Source organism: Microcaecilia unicolor, chromosome 3, assembly GCF_901765095.1.
Source record: "Microcaecilia unicolor chromosome 3, aMicUni1.1, whole genome shotgun sequence".
Taxonomy (NCBI): Eukaryota; Metazoa; Chordata; class Amphibia; order Gymnophiona; family Siphonopidae; genus Microcaecilia; species Microcaecilia unicolor.
The window spans coordinates 157156350-157176214 of NC_044033.1; the positions used below are offsets into that span (position 1 = coordinate 157156350).

Consider the following 19865-nt stretch of genomic DNA (forward strand, 5'->3'; position numbering starts at 1 on the left):
GCAGTAAATAAGAAGCAGCCCATTCAATTCCTATGGGCTTCCTCTCATTTGCAATCTGGGAATTGCTAGCGCAGCTTTGTAACAGGCCCTTGGTGAATTAGGCCCCAAAGGATCCATTAAGACCGCATTTTGACTGTACATTAAGTTGAAGTATTGGATATTGTATTGAACTTGTTTATGTGAAATAATAAACATACATTAAAAAAAAAAAAAAAAAGATCCGTTAAGACATGGTCTTGCACTTCCTTTTCTAGTCGTCCTCTGCAGTACTTCCTTTTCAAAATGGCTGCAATGAAGTGTCAGCATTCGTACACAGTAGAGGAAAAATTAGCAGCAGTAGACAAATTGCAAAGAGGCAAATCTCAGGCGAAAGTTCCAAGAGATCGGCATCACAGAGTCAACTCTGCAAGACTGGATTAAAAATGAAAGTAAGTCGAGAACCTTCATTCAAAATATAGGTTCTGAATAGGACTGGAGTGTAAACGTGTGTGCTATTCAGGAAAGCCAGAGGTCGAAAAGGCACTGCACATGTGGCTCGTGCAAGAGAAAAATAAAGGCACACCAATAAGCGGGCCTATTCTCCAAGATCAAGCTACTAAATTTGGCACGTTAACTGATGATGAATCATTCAAAGCAAAGCTTACATACAGCATTTCAAATATCATCATGCTATTATTTCGAAAGCATTTCAGGCAAAAGCCAATCAACCAATGAGACAGCTGCAAATGAAGTTCCAACTCAGTTAAAAGCTTTATTAGACAGTGAAAATTATTGTGATGAACAAGTATACAATTGCGACATGACAGCATTATTCACAAATCTTCTTCCCAATAGCAACTAGCTATGAAATCAGAAGCTAAATGAACAACTTTTAAAAAAAGGTTAAGACAGTCACACTGTTATTCTGTTGTAACAAGAGTGGAAGTCAAAACCTCTCACCGCTTCTAACTGGCTGGCTCAGTAACCCTTGCTGCTTTAGGAACTTGAATAAAACTAAATTTCCAGTAATATAAGAGAGACGCAAAAATGCATGGATGACAAGAAACATCTTCAAAAATTGGTTCCATAAGCATTTTGTTTCAGCCCTTCGAAAACGTCTTCCCAAGAAGAAAGTTCCTACCAAAGAGCTGTTACTTTTGGACAACTGCCCAGCACATCCTCCATCTGCACTACTGGTGTTGACTGTGTTATGAGGTAGATAGATTGCCCAAATCAGCCCAAGATGCCTTCAGACAAGGAAATAATACAAAATTTTAAAGCTAATTATCGAAATGCAATAATATCCAACATGATATCATGTGAGTTGTCCAGTGTCACAGAATTCCTGAAAGACTCAAAAACAATCAAGAGGATGTAAATAAGGAAGACACAAGGGTTGCAGACCTACAAGACAGTGAACAGACTAAAGCAACATTCTCAAGCACTAAGTTCAGCAAAAGGTTTGGTAAAGTATTTGGAAGAGCAAGATGCAGAAACCATTCACATTCTACAGCTGCATGGAATTATGGATTTTGTAAAGAAAAAAAAACTTCAGCTGGAAAACAAGCGAACAATATTTTTATTTTTATTTATTTACAGCATTTATATCCCGCCCAAGCCCATCATACTCCTTGGGTAACAAATAAAAAACATACATAATCCATTTCAGTTCATAAGAGATACAATAAAAACATAAAATCTTAATTAACTTCAGCTAACTTAATAACTAGCAAGCCAATCATTATGTAATTGTTGGATAAGAAGTCTCCTCAATAATCATGTGTTCACAGCCAATAATAGCATCAACCAGGATAGACTTTATAACAGATGAAAATATAATTCCTGGTTCCTAATCTTTGTCATTGCTCAAATAAAAATGTTTTTAGTTCTTTTTTAAATGTTTCAGTATTCTGCATACTCTGAATTTTCAAAGGAAGTAAATTCCATAATAGAGGATCAATCACCATGAACATTGATTTTTGGTACTCCTCTAACGTGATAACCAAGAATGATGGTACTTCATTCTTTGTGTCATCGCCTTCTATACTAGAAAATCATACACTTATAGGCTCCATGTACAGTATGGCCTTCCTCTGTTATTTAAACACTCATTGTAGTTATGTGTTGTCCTTTTGCGGTGCTGTTTGATACACTTTTGGCACAAGTGTATTCACCATTCCAACCTAATACTTTAGTTATGTGTTGTTTTGTACATGGTAATAATTCTTCACTGGTATCTGCTGTTTACTATTTTTTTGTTAGTAGATCCTCATTATCACGTGATTGCTTAACGATGGTCGCAATCATATGTCCCCTGTCAATAGTGTGTCAACAAATTCTCACTGTACACAGAAGCATGAAAGCCCCAGAAGCTAGAATGACACAGAGGAAGCTCATGAGGAGGAAATACTGTGTGTAATGTGTGTGTTCCAGGAAGCAAGGCTCAGCTATCCATGCCCTACTTGCTGTCTGTTAATTCCCACACCCCCAGGGCTCATATATGTATCAAAGAAAGAGGCATATATGACTACACGTGCTCAGAAAAGGTACTCAGAGTAGAGCCAATATGCTGATCTGGATTTGAGCTTCAGGTAGTGGCGACTTTTTGCCACTGCACAACTAATCAAGACTTAGGGCACAATGGTTGGCAAACCAGACAGCACCATTGTTGTGAAATCCAGGACACTACACACGTGAATGAGGGAGTATCTATATAAGGAAAAGTCTAGTCAATGCAAAGTAATCAAAATGCCCAATAGTTCCTCAGTTAATATGACATTAACAGTAAATTACATCAGCTAAAGACCAAAAGCAGCCTATCAATGCTGCCCAGTTGAGACTCATACACTTTGGGAAGCTGCACATATAAATTTCCATATACAGCCCAACACCAATTCCTCATCCTCCATACCCTAGCTTACCTCGTAAGCTATTCCCACTCCAAAGCTGTCCCAGGCATACCCAAAATCTGGTTATGATGGCCTCTATCACCTCCAGTGGGAGGCCATTTCAGACCTTTTCATGTTCAACTTTGATTTAGACAAGAACAATATGCAAGCTCCCTTCTGTGCCTAACACATTTTATAATAAACCCAACAGCTACAGTTAGTATAGCTGTTTTTAAAATAAAAATTCCCCCCATTTTCATTGGTCTGGATCAGTTTTAGGTTACAAACAAGTTGTTAAATCACCTTTTGACAAAAAATATAAGATCACAGAAAGAGGGAGAAGGGGAATAGAAAGTCAAAAAAGTACTAGGAAGTCCCTCCATTCTTCAGATTATGAGCCAAGACCAAGACTGGGGAGGGGGGAGGGAAGGTAGAAAGGGGGGGGGGGGGGAACACTACTAGCAATAAAACGAAGCAAGACTCCAAGCAGCAATCCTTTACTTGGTGAGCAAACATACCTGTTACATGCTCAGACAGAACATTCATCTGCTCAGTACTCAGACGCCCTCCAAGCAGAACATCGCAGCCCTCCCGAGCTAGGCGGTTAGCCATAACTGGAGCATTCCCTCCCAGTGACCAGCGCATCTCTGGAAGCTTCCTAGAGGCGCTCACCAGCATCCTGAACAAGGTCTCATTGGAAACATAACGCCTGGGCAAGGGTGGAGAAAAGAAAAGGAAAATCCCAAGATAAAGGATAAAACTAAAGATGTGTTACTTATACCTTAGCACAGAGGTGGACAATTTTCCTTTTTTACACAGGAGTAAATTAGGGAGTGCGGACCACAACAAAGGCCAGTCAAAAAGCAAGGGGGAATCCCATCGGAGTTCCAGAAGAGGGGAAATCCACCATGAATTTGGTATAAGCTCTTGCTTCCTAGCTGAGGCCCAACAGTCCAAGAAGATGGACTAAGTCAGAGCATCCCAAACCTATCTTGGTGACTGCACAGCATATTCACTGTGGAGGTCCTGAAAAGCCAATTGGCATTGGGGTCCCCAATATAAGTTTGAAAAGCCCTGGACAATGCGATCCTTGTCTACAACTGTCTCTTTAAGGCTTCAATAAGTCATATCACAAAGTCAACACTGCCTAAAGTTTCCTTCAAGTACAGAAGCAGATTACAGCCACATAAAATCTTAATATAAAACTCAGAACTGCAACCTGCACCAATTTTTGGAAGGAGATGTATCAGATCTAATATTAGCACTACCACTCTGCAAGACATTTCCTGTTGCAAATATCTAAGCAGTTTAGTGAGATCAGAACTATTGGGAAGGGAGGCAGGGTGGGCACTATGCTACTTAAGCTGAACATGCTACACTCTAGGCGACAGTGTATGTAGTTCCCAGCTCAGGCTAGTTCTTGTGCTGACAGCGTCTGCTTCCTTTCATGCCCACTGATGTCACTGGTAGGAACCTTGCTCTCTCTACCTCTCTCTCCTTGCTGTCACTCAGCTACTGCCTAGAGATCCTAGTAACAGTACTGGGCTACCATCAACCATTACCTACTGTCAGTCCAATACCAATCTTTATTCCAGGCTCCCTGATGCTTGAAGGCCATCCCTGTCCCCTGCAGATAACATCGGAAATAAACCCACTCTCCACATTTTCTGAGGTAGACAGTACTACATGGGACTGGACTGTGGCTGAGGAGGTCTGCAGGGAGTCGGCTGATGGCCCGTGTGTCAGCATGCCAGTAAGAAAGCAGATTTTGCTTTGTGGGCCAGATTTGTAGTTTGCCTGCATCTGTTTTAGCATGTTTCATGATTTGCTAGGGAGTGTCTATTGGGTGTGATGGTGGAATTTAGTAGGCAGTCAGTCATTTATGTATTTAAAGAAGCACCATATCAAGCTGGCTACTATTGATGGTCTGGAAAATCTGTCTGAGAATAGACCCCCGGGTCTGGGTTGAAAATGATTATGAAGAGCTGCCCAGGAAATCTGATGTAACTATTAAATCAGGGGAGACAAAAATCTTGCAGCTAAATGATTCTGCTTACAGCAACTAAAATGATAATTTACTGAACATTGAGCCAATGTTGAAATAACTTGAGATAGATGCTAGACATAACACATATTTCTAAATCAACAGCTGAAGCTAGCAGAATGATAAAGAACACGGAACCATGTCCCTGATCAGTAAATTTAATTATAGCTTGCTTTTGGGAAATCATAGAGATTTGTCAGCATTAGGTAACTTAAGATTCGTTGCCTGACCAGACACTGAATTAGAAAGATAAAATATAGGTCAGATTGTTCCTAATATGCTGGATGGACAACTGCTGATATATTCTGATATTACAACAATTTTCCATGATTCTGCTGAACTTTCATAAGAAAGGTAATGATAAATGAGTAATGTTTTCCATATGATGCTGATGACATGTGATTGGTTCCTAAATCTAAATGATGATGTGGCATTGATTGCTTACCAATAAAAAGAAGAGGGCTGAAGAATATCTCTGAGCCAGCCCTGTAGAATCTCTGCGGTTCAAGAGACTCAGGAGTTCGCTCCGCATTGGCCTTTGCTTTTATTTTATATATATATTTTGTGTATGTGCTTTATTTCCATTTCACTTGACCTCTTCAGGCGAATCTAGGATAAAGAACTGATAGGTTCCCTGGTGGAGGAGGGCATATAAAGATCAGCCTAACCCTACACGCTTTCACTATTTACCTGTTCAGCCTATATGGGTATGCTTTTGCCCCATGTTATGGATTCGGTGCATCACACACTGCTTAGACTGCTTAACAAATTAGTCTAACAGAAACAAAGAAGGAAAAAACGTCCACAAGCGAATAACAGTTCAACACAAAGGAGTGGAATACACCTAGAAAAAGTCCAAGATTAAAAAGTCTTTTTATTCTTAAAAACCAAATAGAAGTATTCGCCCAATACAATCTTCATATGAAGTACACAGGATGCACTTAACAAAAAATTCCAACACAAGCTGTGTTTTGGCATATAAGCCTCCGTCAGGGGACCTAAGTGACAATTTACAACAACAACATAAGCGTTGCCATACTGGGACAGCCAGAAGGTCCATCAAGCCCAGTATCCTGTTTCCAACACTGGCCAATCCAGGTCACACGTATCTGGCAAGATCCCAAAACAGTATAATACATTTTATGCTGCTTATCCCAGAAATAAGCAGTGGATTTTCCCAAGTTCATCTTAATAATGGCTTATGGACTTTTCTTTTAGGAAGATATCCAAACCTTTTTAAAATCCCTCTAAGCTGCTTTTATCACATTCTCTGGCAACGAATTCCAGAGTTTAATTACACGTTGAGTGAAGAAATATTTTTTCTGATTTGCTTTAAATTTACTACTTTGTAGCTTCATTGTGCGCCCCCTAGTCCTAGTATTTTTGGAAAGAGTAAACAAGCAATTCACATCTACCCATTCCACTCCACTCATTATTTTATAGACCCGTATCATATCTCCTCTCAGCCATCTTTCTCCAAGCTGAAGAGCCCTAACTGCTTCAACCTTCCCTCATAGGGAAGTTGTCCCATCCCCTTTATCATTTTTGTCACCCTTCTCTGTACCTTTTCTAATTCCGCTATATCTTTTTTGAGATGTGGTGACCAGAACTGCACACAGTATTCAAGCTGCAGTCGCACCATGGCGCAATAAAAAAGCATTATAGCATCCTCATTTTTGTTTTCCATTCCTTTCCTAATAATATCTAACACTCTATTTGCTTTCTTCACTGCCACTGAGCAGAGGATTTCAACGTATCGTCAACGATGATACCTAGATCCTTTTCTGGTCAGTGACTCCTAATGTGGAAACTTGCATCACGTAGCTATAGTTCAGGTTCCTCTTTCCCGCATGCATCATTTTGCTCATATTAAACATCTGCCATTTGGATGCCCAGTCTTCCAGTCTCATAAGGTCCTCTTGCAATTTTTCACAAAGTCTTCCCCCCTAGAGGTATCGAAGGATACACATACAGAAGGCCTGTTTCCCAATGAAGGAGACAGGCATCTGACGCTACTATTTAGCATTTCTATAGTGCTACAAGGCATACGCAGCGCTATACAAACATAGAAGAAAGACAGTCCCTGCTCAAAGAGCTTACAATCTAATAGTCTGTTGTGGGCCTAAAACCTGGAACAGAACGGAGGGACCTTTTGATTGAGTTGCGTGGCAAAAAGATCTACCGAGGGGGTGGCCCCACACTCGGAAGATCTTGCGGGCTACGCCCATATTCAGAGACCACTCGTGAGCATGCATTATCCTGCTCAGTCTGTCAGCTAGGCCGTTGTTGCGCCTGCCAGATAAGTGATTTGTAAAAACACGCCGTGATGGCGTGGCCACAGCCACATCTGGATGGCTTCCTGACACAGAGGGCGAGATCCAGTGCCACCCTGCTTGTTGGTTTAATACATCGCAACCTGATTTTCTGTTTGAATTAGAATAATTTGGTTGGACAGCCGATCTCTGAAAGTCTTTAAAGCATTCCAGATCACTCGGAACTCCAGGAGATTGATCTGAAAATTAAATTTCCTGGAGGGACCAGGCTCCTTGAGTGTGAAGTCCATCTATATGCGCCCCCCCCCCCCCCCCCCCCCCCCCCGAGGTGCTCTTCACCAGTCAAATGTCGAGATAAGGGAACACATGCACTCCCAGTCTGCATAGTGACGCTGCAACTACTGCTGGACATTTGGTAAACACCCTGGGAGCTGATGAGAGGCCAAAGGCAAAACGCGGTACTGAAAGCGATGTGTTCCCAGCCGAAACAGAAGATACTTCCTGTGAGTTGGAAGTATCGGAATGTGCGTGTTTGCATCCTTCAAGTCCACAGAGTATAGCCAATTGTTTTCCTGAATCATGGGAAGAAGGGTGCCCAGGGAAACCATCCTGATCTTTTCTCGGACTAGAAATCTGTTCAGGGCCCACATCCCTCCTGTCCTTCTGCACAAGGAAGTACCTGATGTAGAATCCCAGGTACTGGTGGAACGGGTTCGACCGCATGGGCCTTTACAAGGGCGGACAGTTCCTCTACAAGTACCTGTTTGTGCTGAGAGCTGAATGAATGAGCTCTCGGTGGGCAATTTGGAAGTTTGGATATCAAATTGAGGGTGTATCCTAATTGGACTATTTGAAGAACCCACCAGTTGGAAGTTATGAGAGGCCACCTTTGGTGAAAAAATTTTAACCTCCCTCCAATCGGTAAGTCGTCAGGCACGGACACTTTTATGGTGGCTATGCTCTGATAGAATCAGTCAAAAGTCCGTCCCCTGCTTTTGCTGGGGAGCAGCAGGAGCCTTGGGCACATGCTGTTGACAAGAACAAGCGCGCTGGGGCTGAGCCTGAGAAGGCTGGCGAGCCGCAGGAGCGTACCTACGCCTAGCATAGGAAGCACTCCGTGACTCACCAAAATACCTCCTAGATGAGAAGGTGGTTGCAGAGGGCACCCGGTGGGAGAGAGAAGACATAGCATCAGTGTGCTTTTTGATCTGATCAACGAGTTCCTCAACCTTCTCTCCGAAAAGATTATCCCCCTGGCAAGGGGCATCCTCCATCCTCTGCTGGACCAAATGGTCCAGGTCAGAAACACGCTGCCATGAGAGTCTGCACATTGCTATAACTTGGGCAGAGATTCTGGATGCCACACTTGAAGCCACTGTGAGTCTTCGATGACATGGAAGGGGAGACGGCTTTAGCTAAATTAAAAGTCTTGATTGTGCCTAAGAAAAAAATAAAGGCACAAAAATAGGGAAGCCCTGACCAAGCAAGACTAAATGTGGCCCGCAGTGAGAAGAAAAGAAAACTTGGACGCAGAGCCAAACGAAACTAAAAGGAATAAAGAGGTTTTGGTTTTTTGTTTTTTTTTTACACAATAATGAAATAAAAACTGAAAAAGAAAAGCGAAAAAAACTGAAGGCACAAAATAAAGCTTTTTTTCCCAGGCGAGAAAGGGAGCTGCAGAAGAAACCACTGCTGCTCACACGGATAACAAATAACTGAGGAGCGCGGTCACATGGCAGGCAGGAAGGCACTCCGCGCATGTGCAGTGGTGCGCAGCACACGCACCAGAAGGCTGTAAGACAAATTTTTGCTATTTATCATGCCGGTTCCCAGGCAGACGCGGATCGTCGACCCACTTGTGAGAATGATTCAGGCTGTTTGTACTCTGATAACCCTTACATTGGCCACCCTCCAATCTTCCAGTACCAAGTAGTCCAACTGATTCTTTTGCTGGCTTCTTGCTTTTAATATACCTAAAAAAGATTTTTCTATGTGTTTTTGCCTCCAACGCAATCTTTTTTTTCAAACTCTCTCTTTGCTTTCCTTATCTGTACTTTGCATTTGACTTGCCATTCCTTATGCTATTTCCTATTATTTTCAGTTGGGTCCTTCTTCCATATTCTGAAGGATTTTCTTTTAGCTCCAATAGCTTCCTTCACCTCACTTTTTAACCATGCCGGCTGTTTGGTCTTCCTTCCTCCTTTTTTAATACATGGAATATATTCAATCTACACATTGAATCCTCAGATACCATCACAGCTGCCTTTCTGGACACAATGACAGAAGGTAAAATTATGTGTCATACCTGATAATTTTCTTTCCATTAATCATAGCTGATCAATCCATAGACTGGTGGGTTGTGTCCATCTACCAGCAGGTGGAGATAGAGAGCAAACTTTTGCCTCCCTATATGTGGTCATGTGCTGCCGGAAACTCCTCAGTATGTCGATATCAAAGCTCCATCCGCAGGACTCAGCACTTAGAGAATTACACCCACAACGGGACACTCTGCCCAGCTCACCACTGCCGAAACGGGGGAGGGGAATTAACCCAGCTCATCCCCACACAAGTGGGGGAGGGGAATCCGTCCAGCTCATCCCCGCGGAGCGGGGGAGGGACACCACCCCGCCGATGCGGGGGGATCTGGCTTATCCTGCAACCGCAACCGCAGGAGGAGCTGACTGACCCTAACACTGCTGAAGCGGGAGGGTACAAAGCTGCCCTACAGCCGCACGAAGCGGGAGGGAGTGCCGGCAGAATTTATGTCTCAATCCAGCCCCGTAAAACGGAGGGGAGAGGAATGCAGCAGCTCACTGTAACACAAACTCGTCTCAACTCTTGAAGAATCCAATTGAAAAAACTTGAACACGAAGTCTTCCTGAACAGGAACTGAAGACTAAACTTGAATCTGAAATGCAACCAGAATATAAACAGTACAGATATCTGGGAGGGGCTATGGATTGATCAGCTATGATTAATGGAAAGAAAATTATCAGGTATGATACATAATTTTACCTTCCATATCATCAAGCTGATCAATCCATAGACTGGTGGGATGTACCGAAGCAGTACTCACCCAGGGCGGGACATTGAAATCCCTGACCGCAACACTGAAGCTCCAAACCGGGCCTCCGCCCGAGCAGCCACAGTCAAGCGGTAATGCCTGGAGAAGGTATGGGCCGATGCCCAAGTTGCCGCCTTGCATATCTCTTCCAAGGAGACGGACCCGGCCTCTGCCATTGAGGCCGCCAGAGCTCCAGTGGAGTGAGCCTTCAGCTGGATAGGCGGCACCTTCCCCGTGGCCACATAAGCTGCTGCAATGGCTTCCTTGACCCATCTTGCCACTGTAGGCTTAGAAGCCTGCAGACCCTTACGAGGACCTGTAAACAGGACAACAGATGATCCGATTTCCGGAAATCATTGGTCACTTCCAAGTATCTGATGATGACTCGTATCACATCCAGAAATTTGAGAGCAGAGTATTCCTCTGGGTAGTCCTCCCTACGAAAGGAAGGGAGACAGAGCTGCTGATTCACATGGAAGCGAGAAACAATCTTGGGCAGGAAGGAAGGCACTGTGCGAATAGTCACTCCTGCCTCAGTGAACTGCAGAAAAGGCTCTCGACATGAGAGTGCCTGGAGCTCGGAAACCCTTCTGGCTGAAGTGATAGCCACCAAAAAGACTGCTTTCAATGTCAGGTCTTTCAGAGATGTCCTAGACAAGGGTTCAAAAGGCGGCTTCTGCAAGGCTCATAGCACCAGGTTGAGATTCCACGCAGGCACCACTGAGTGCAGAGGAGGGCGCAGGTGATTAACTCCCTTGAGAAAATGCACCACATCTGGCTGCGAAGCCAGGGAAGCACCCTTCAGGCGGCCCCTGAAGCAAGCCAGAGCCGCTACGTGGACTTTAAGGGAACTGAGCGACAGGCCTTTCTCCAGACCTTCTTGCAGGAACGCCAACACTGAAGAAATTGTAGCAGTGAAGGGAGAAAGTGAGCCTGCTTCACACCACGCTGCAAAGGTACGCCAAACCCTGGCGTAAGCAGTAGAAGTAGAGCGCTTCCTCGCTCTCAGCATAGTGGCGATGACCTTGTCTGAGAAGCCCTTCTTTCTCAGACGCTGCCGCTCAATAGCCAGGCCGTAAGACCAAAGGGGGAGGGATCCTCCATCACCACGGGACCCTGATGTAACAGGCCCTGCTCCACTGGCAGCCGCAGAGGAACGTCGACTGAGAGCCTGATCAGGTCTGCATACCAGGGACGTCTGGGCCAGTCCGGACCCACCAGGATTATCCGGCCCGGATGCTTTGCCACCCGGTCTAGCACCCTGCCCAACATGGGCCAGGGCGGGAACACATAGAGAAGCTCTTGTGTCGGCCACTGTTGGAGAAGAGCATCTACTCCCAGGGATCGAGGGTCCCGTCCTCTGCTGAAAAAGCGCGGCACTTGGCAATTGGCCGATGACGCCATCAGATCTAGGCTCGGCTGGCCCCAGCGCTTCGTGATGTCCAAGAACGCCTGAGCAGATAGCTGCCACTCTCTGGGCTCCAAGGTATGGCGACTGAGAAAGTCCGCCTTGACATTCATGACTCCGGCAATGTGAGCCGCTGACAGCTGTTCCAGGTTCGCTTCCGCCCACTGGCATAGATTCATGGCCTCCTTGGCTAGAGGGGCGCTCTTGGTACCTCCGACACCGGAGTCCAGCGCTGCAGCAGAGAGTGTTGTAGTGGTCTCATATGAGCCCTGGCCCAGGGCACTACTTCCATCGTGGCCGTCATAGAGCCCAACAGCTGCACATAGTCCCAAGCCCGAAGCGGAGAGGCTACTAGGAACTGGTCCACCTGAGCCTGAAGTTTGACAATCCGATTGTCTGGCAGGAACACTCTGCCCACTTGGGTGTCGAATCGAACTCCCAGATACTCCAGGGACTGAGTCGGGCGCAGCTGGCTTTTCTCCCAGTTGATGATCCATCCCAGGGAGCTCAAAAGAGCAACCACCCGGTCCACAGCCTTGCCACACTCTACATAAGAGGGGGCTCGGATCAACCAGTCGTCCAGATAAGGATGGACTTGTACTCCTTCCTTTCTCAGGAAGGCCGCGATGACCACCATTACTTTGGAGAAAGTCCGCGGAGCAGTAGCCAACCCGAACGGGAGGGCTCTGAACTGGAAGTGTCGGCCCAGTACTGCAAAACGCAGGAAGCGTTGATGAGGAGGCCAGATGGGAATATGCAGGTACGCTTCCTTGATGTCCAAGGATGCTAGGTACTCCCCTGCCTTCACTGCCGCTATAACAGAGCGGAGAGTCTCCATGCGAAAGTGCCGAACTTTCAAGACCCGATTGACCCCTTTGAGGTCGAGGATAGGCCGTACAGAACCTCCTTTCTTTGGCACCACAAAGTAAATGGAGTAACGTCCCTTGCCAAGCTGATTTTCTGGCACCGGAACGACCGCCCCCAGGCGGATCAGATTTTCCAAGGTCTGCTGCACTGCCACAGCTTTGACCGGAGACTTGCAGGGAGAGAGTACAAACCCGTCTCTTAAGAGTCGGCAGAACTCTAGCTTGTAGCCGTCTCTGATGACTTCCAGCACCCAAGCGTCTGAAGTTACTCTGGTCCACTCGTCCAGAAACGAGGACAGGCGTCCTCCAATCTGCACTGGGCCATGGACCAAGACCCCGTCATTGGGTACGCGACCCTGGGGGAGGACCGGAGGGCGTACCTCCGGGACGGCGGTCTCTGCGAAAGGAATGCTGCTTGGGGGAGAAGTTCCTCTTGAAGGAAGAGGAGGCAGAGGAGCCCGACTTGCCCGGGCGGTACCGACGGACCTCTTGAAACCGTCCTCTGGGGTTACTGGGGCGAGCACTAGGCCGAGCCCTGGCCTCTGGTAACCTCTTGCCCTTAGACGTGCCGAGATCGGTCACAATTTTGTCCAGCTCGACCCCAAAGAGCAGCTTGCCTTTAAAAGGCAACTTAGCCAGGCGGGATTTAGAGGCGTGGTCCGCAGACCAATGCTTCAGCCATAGCCACCGCCGCGCAGAGACTGTCTGAGCCATACCTTTAGCTGAGGCTCTCAAGACATCATACAGTAAGTCTGCCAAATAAGCCAAGCCCGATTCCAGGGCCGGCCAATCAGCCCTCAAGGAAGGATCCGAGGGGGAAGCCCGCTGTACATTCGTCAGGCACGCCCTGGCCACATAGGAGCCGCAAACTGAGGCCTGCAAACTTAAAGCAGCCGCCTCGAAAAACGACCTTAAGGCCGCCTCCAATCTTCTATCTTGGGCGTCCTTTAGGGCCGTGCCACCTTCCACCGGCAACGCCATTTTCTTAGTCACCGCAGTGATTAAAGAATCCACGGTAGGCCAAATAAAGGCCTCACGTTCACTTTCAGGCAAAGGATAGAGGCGGGACATAGCCCTTGCCACTTTGAGGCTCGCTTCTGGGACATCCCATTGAGCCGAAATTAAGGTGTGCATGGCATCATGCACGTGGAAGGTTCTAGGCGGGCGCTTCGTCCCCAGCATAATGGCGGAGCCAACAGGGGCTGAGGGAGAGACGTCCTCCGGAGAGAAAATCTTCAAAATGCCCATGGCCTGCATTAACAGGTTGGGCAAATCCTCTGAGCGAAAGATCCGCACTGCAGAGGGGTCATCCGCTCCATCCGAGCGGGAATCCGTCTCCTCCAAGGAATCCCCAAAGGACCTTTGGGAGAACTCAGATACGCTGCCCTCATCTACATCCGAGGAGACAAAGTCCTCTAAGGCCTGGGAATCCACCCGAGGGCGTTTATTTCCGGAGGCCTCAATCCCTTTATCGGACAAGGGAGCAGGGGCAGCGTTTTGCATAAGAAAAGCCTGGTGCAGCAGCAAAATAAACTCGGGGGAGAAACCCCCTAGACTGTGCACTTCAGCAGCCTGGGCCACAGCCCTAGACGCACCCTCAACCGGCGCTCGCAAGAGCGGGGGAGAAACATGCTGCGCATCCAAGATGGCGTCCGGCGCGACACTCCGAGAAGGAGCCGCGCGGGAAGAACGGCGCTTAATTTTAGCCGCCTTTTTGCCGTCGCCCAAATCAAGGGCGGCCAAGGCATTAACGTCTCCCAGCTCAAGGGCGGTCCAAGAAGAAGCCGTCCGAGCAGAGTGGCCGGCCAAGATGGCGGAGGCGAGCAGCGGGGGATGGGCGTTTATGGCGGGAAAAACCGCCGCGCCAGAGGGAGAACCGGGACACTGACCGGCCTCCGAACTGACCCCCAAGAAGGGCGAATCAGACTTTAAGACCCCCGCATCCCCGCTAGGAGCGTACACGCGGTCCGGGGAGCGATTCTTCGCGCCCTCGCTCTCCGACGCCATAGGCCACGTGGAGATCGATCGGGGAACCCCCTGCCCGCTATAAAAAGGTAAAAATTACCTGCTTCTTGCTCCGAGCTGTAACGACCTCGTGTCCCAGTGAGTAGCTGCAATAAATGTTTAAATAAACGTCGAAAATAAACGTCTTTAAAGGACGTCAAAATTTTTTTTTTTTTTTTTTTTTATAAACGGAGCCAGCGGGAGGGGGGAGAAAAGGAGGGACCTGGCGCCACCAGGTTTGCACTTGCTCAAGAAGAGCCCTCAACCCCAGGCACTCAACAAAACCTAAAAATTAGGCTTGGAGGCCTAGCCAGAGCTGCTGCTGTGTGTGACCACCACCTGCTGAGATAGAGAACATACTGAGGAGTTTCCGGCAGCACATGACCACATATAGGGAGGCAAAAGTTTGCTCTCTATCTCCACCTGCTGGTAGATGGACACAACCCACCAGTCTATGGATTGATCAGCTTGATGATATGGAATTAGGATTCACACCGGTGATCAATTCTCCAACCCACCAAAAGGGTCACTCTACTAGACTTAGTATTCTACAAAGGGGTTGACATCCCAGAATTCTGGAACAGCAGTATTAAAACAACTCTCCTATCATGGTCAGACCATTTTCTAATTACATTTTCCCTTAGTGACCACCTGAAACAAATGGCACCTCTCAGAGTCTGGAAGGAGATCAGAGACATAAAAAAAAGCTGACCGTTGAGAATTTTCCAGAGGCCTTGGACTATCGACATGTGGATGAAAAGACAACTAGTGTCAGAACAGGTTGACATTTGGAATACTCACTTAGTCAAGACGTTAGAGAAAACAGCATCACTAAAAAAAGGTCTTATGCCTCAAAAACGCTCACGTTGGTTTTCTCCAGAACTTCAGATCCTAAAACGCGAAGGACGGAAACTGGAAAGGAGATGGCATAAATCTCGCCTGGATGAAGACAGACTAGTAGGAAGCACATGAAAATGTACCAACAAGCCTTAACAGAAACCAAAAAACTGTATTTCTCTCAATGAATTGCACAGGCTGCCAATTCAACCAAACAGTTGTTCAGTATAGTAAACAGCCTACTGCAACTCCCACAACAGAACCAGCCTGCCCAGTCTAAACTGAACTGCAATGATTTTGCTGCATACTTTGCCAACAAAATTAAAAGTCTCTGCCAGGATTTACAGGAAATCTCACACAGTCCCCAACCAATTAACCAGGGGTGCACAAACTCACCCCCCCCCCCTCACAGAGACAGATGGAATGCTTTTAACCCAATGACAGAGGAGAGCCTTGACAAAATCCTAAGAGACCTTCGACCAACTACCTGCTCCCTCGACCTCTGCCCATCAGAGATGGTGCAGCAGGCAAGTATGGGCCTCATAGAAGGCGCCATATAAACTGTGAACTCCTCTCTTTCTAATACGCAACTACCAACAGCAAATAAAAAGGGCAGTTCATCCTTTGCTACAGAAAAACAACCCTGACCATGATGAAAGTTAACAGCCAGTATCCAACATCCCATTTCTAAGAAAACTTATAGAACAAAGTCTGTGTTCAACTCAATGACTGACTAGAACAGAGAAATTGGCTAGATCCATGTCAAAGGAAATGGCCCCGAGTACTTGAAGCACAGGATGACCTTCTACACACCTCCAAGGACACTAAGGTCCTCCCAAGGGGTATCCCTAACCACACACCCTCTCCAAAAGACATTACACGATGTGATACCCGCAAGCAAGCCTTCTCTGGAGTAGCCCCCACACTCTGGAATGCACTCCCTGAAAGGCTCCACTTCACAAGATTATCTCTACTTCAGGAAGCAGGTGAAAGCTTGGCTCTTCAACCAGGCCTTTCATGGAAGTAGTAACTTACTTGTTAGTCTCACTCACATACACAAGGAGTGACACGGGCTGCAAATACTACAGCAGGACATGTTTATCCACGCCTACCCTAGCTGAGATAACATTTTATCATCTCTCTGACCTCATGTGGAACTTTCTATCTCTTCTCTTACCTATCTATATTTTCTTTGCTTATACCCTTCACTGTCTATTAAAATGTTCTATTATGTACTGTGTTGACATTGTAAGTAGTGTACTATGCCATACTTTGTATTATTTGAATATTTTTACTGCTGTAATTGTCTATTGCTTATGTTTGATTTATTCTTACTGTACACCGCCTTGTGTGAAAAGGCAGTAAATAAATCCTAATAAATAATAAATAAATTTGGCCTGGGCTTATTTTTGCACAGCATCCATGCCTGATGTAAATATTTTACCTTTGCAGCTGCTCCTCTTAAAAACTTTTTTTTTCACCATTCTTTTTATTTTATCATAGTCTCCTTTTTGAAAGTTAAATACTAACATATTTGATTTTCTGTGTGCACTTACTCCAGAACTTATATCAAATCATCAAGTTATGGTCAGTGTTATCAAGTGGACCCAGCACTATTACATCCTGCACCAGATCATACACTCCACTAAGAACTAGGTCTAGAATTCTTCTTCCTCTTGTTGGTTCCTGAACCAGCTGCTCCACAAAGCAGTCCTTGATTTCAAAGGATTTTACCTCTCTAGCATGCACTAATGTTACATTTACCCAGTCAATATCAGGGTAATTGAAATCACCCATTATTATTGTGTTCCCCAGTTTGTTAGCCTCCCTAATTTTTGATAGCATTTCTACATCTGTCTATTCATCTTGGCCAGGTGGGTGGTAGTACACTCCTATCACTATCCTTTTCCTCTTTACACATGGAATTTCAATCCATAGGGATTCCAATATGTGTTTTGTGTTCCACAGATTTTTTAGTCTATTCAATTCAAGGCTCTCCCTTAACATGTAATGCTATCCCTCCACCAGGCTTCTAGCGGATATAATACCCAAGACCCACAATGTGCTAATCTTAGTCTCAACAAGTAACGTTATGGGTCAAGCAGAGCCACTAGCGTCCGTGAAAAGGCATGTGTGCTGACACATGGCCTGTGTTGGGATTTTTGTCAAGTGCATCCTGTATACTGCATGCGAAGATTGTATTGGGAGACTTTTTAATCTTGGACTTTGTCTGGGTGTCCTCCACTCCTCTGTGTTGAACTAGCAAATAGTCTAATCACTGTAGCACAAAGACTAAAATTTTGTAACCATGGAAATGGGACTTGATATACCGCCTTTCTGTGGTATTTTGCAACCACATTCAAAGTGGTTTACATTTATACAGGTACTTATTTTGCACCTGGGGCAATGGAGGGTTAAGTGACTTGCCCCCAGTCAAAAGGAGCCACAGTGGGAATTGAACCCAGTTCCCCAGGATCAAAGTCCGCTGCACTAACCACTAGGCTACTCCTCCACCATCAACACTAAGGGGCCCTTTTACTAAACAGTTGCTGTGCGGCTTTCCGGAACTACCACCAGCCCAATGCGGGTGCTGGTGCCATTTCCAGTGCTAGCGGAAACATTGAAAAAAATATTTCCGAAGGGGGTTACCTGGCGGTAATTGGGCAGTATTGTGTGCTGCCCAGTTACCACCGGGTTAGTGCAGGAGCCCTTACCGCCACCTCAATGCATGGCGTTAAGTGCTCCCCCCCCTAAATGGCTGCGTGGCAAGTACAAACTTACTACACAGCCATTTCATTTTGTGCTATTTTCACTCACTGCAATAAAAGGGGCCTTGGAGCGTGGCAAATATAGCTGCCAATACTAGCGCAGGGCCCCTTTACTGCAGCTTAGTAAAAGTGCTCCTACAAGCATTATGTGTAAATTGAGCCTAAATGCAAATACTATGAAACATGTGGAAACTAAATGCATAGTACAACTTCAGGAACTGTTACGATTACTTTAAGAGCAGACATTAGATAATCTCTTATCTAGCAACAGAGGGAATCCATCCCAACTTTCATGTTTAATGTTTAAGTGTATAAAATTTTAACCAATGAGCCAAGTATCAATTAGTTACCTCCCCCCTCATAGACAAACACATGAATTTTTCATTTATGCACCGAGTTAGTTCTCCTGCAACACCTAACCAAAGTCTCCCATGTGAAGAAGATCAAGATGTCATATGCTGCCTTAGTGTATCTACAAACTGAAAAGGGTCATTTGGTTTCAAAAGAATGTTGCACTTACTCTGAGGCTGCTCCAGGTGGGAAGAAATAAGCAAAGCTCTCAGCCAGCTGCTTCTCTGTCTCGATGAAGTTGTGATGGATGGGAGTACTGCTGGGTTTAATGCGCGCTTCACTCATTAGGGCCACACCATCTACAATAATATCTAAACAACCTCCAAAACCTGGAGAGGATGAGGACAAGAGGAGGAAAAAGACAACTCAGTGAAGAAGGCCGACAAAGAACTAGATTTCTGGTAAGCAAGAATGACAAACAATTTTGTTCTTAGTTTTGGGGTGGGTGAGGAGATGAGACAGTAGCAAATAAAAACAAGTTTCTGCTTTGTGCAAATTAACTGGCTGATGGATTTTTAAAGAACTGCTGCAGACTTGGGACTGTAGTCATGTTTACTGTGGAGCAACAAGAAAGTCTATGTGAGCTTGCTTAAAATATTTGTTGCCGTGTCATGGATCCATGCCACATCCACATTAGCAGTCACACAATTAGTGTTGAGGTTGGCGGAAGCTCTCCTAATACCAGTTTGGAGCAGGTCATGTGAGAGACATGAAAGAGACATTTCATGAGACCAACAAAGGCTCACTGGCAGAGAAGAGTGTGTGCGATGGGGGTTAGGGGAAGTGTTGGGCAGCTAACAAAGCAAATTGCAAATTATTAACTATCATTCTACACTTTTTCAAACGTGAACAAAACCAAGATAATTTGAATGGAATCTGTTTAAGACTCGGTAATGTAAAAAAAAAAATAATAATCAGGTGTTACTGCAGCAAGATACACAAAGCCTTCTGACACCAGCCACCCCCCAGGAATGGCGCTATGCAGCTCCACACCACTCTACTGCCATCCAGCTTCATACAGAATACTATAGATCAAATCAGTGATTTTCAATCTTTTTCAACTCATGGCACACTGACAAGGCGTTAAACGTTTCAAGGCACACCATATGTTTTATTTAAGTGTTCGAAGCCTGATATCTACTGAACAATAAGACTGACAAAATTACCTGAAAGGATCCTTTGAGAAGCATAATTCTTTGAAAAATAAAAAATGAAAAAAATATATTTTGGATGCTTATATTCCTTTGAGTTGCAATGTTTAACAGTACGTCCTGCAACAGGCTATCTTTGTAGCCATGATAGGTCAGACCATTTCAATGGCATTAATCAACTGGAATGCTTGAGACTGGAATTATTGCAGTTATAAACCATTTGAATTTCATA

The 19865-nt window shown here is 45.5% G+C and overlaps 1 protein-coding gene across 1 annotated transcript in view; it reads right to left on the reverse strand.

The window, feature by feature from the left end:
• The window catches only part of LOC115465792 (ADP-dependent glucokinase-like), a 65762-nt gene that overhangs the window by 16133 nt on the left and 29764 nt on the right, over nt 1-19865 (reverse strand). The window contains exons 2-3 of the mRNA XM_030196520.1: nt 18652-18811; nt 3386-3576 (exon numbers count right to left, since the gene is read on the reverse strand). Coding sequence (XP_030052380.1) covers nt 3386-3576; nt 18652-18811 — 351 coding nt within the window. The remainder of the gene's footprint in view (nt 1-3385; nt 3577-18651; nt 18812-19865) is intronic.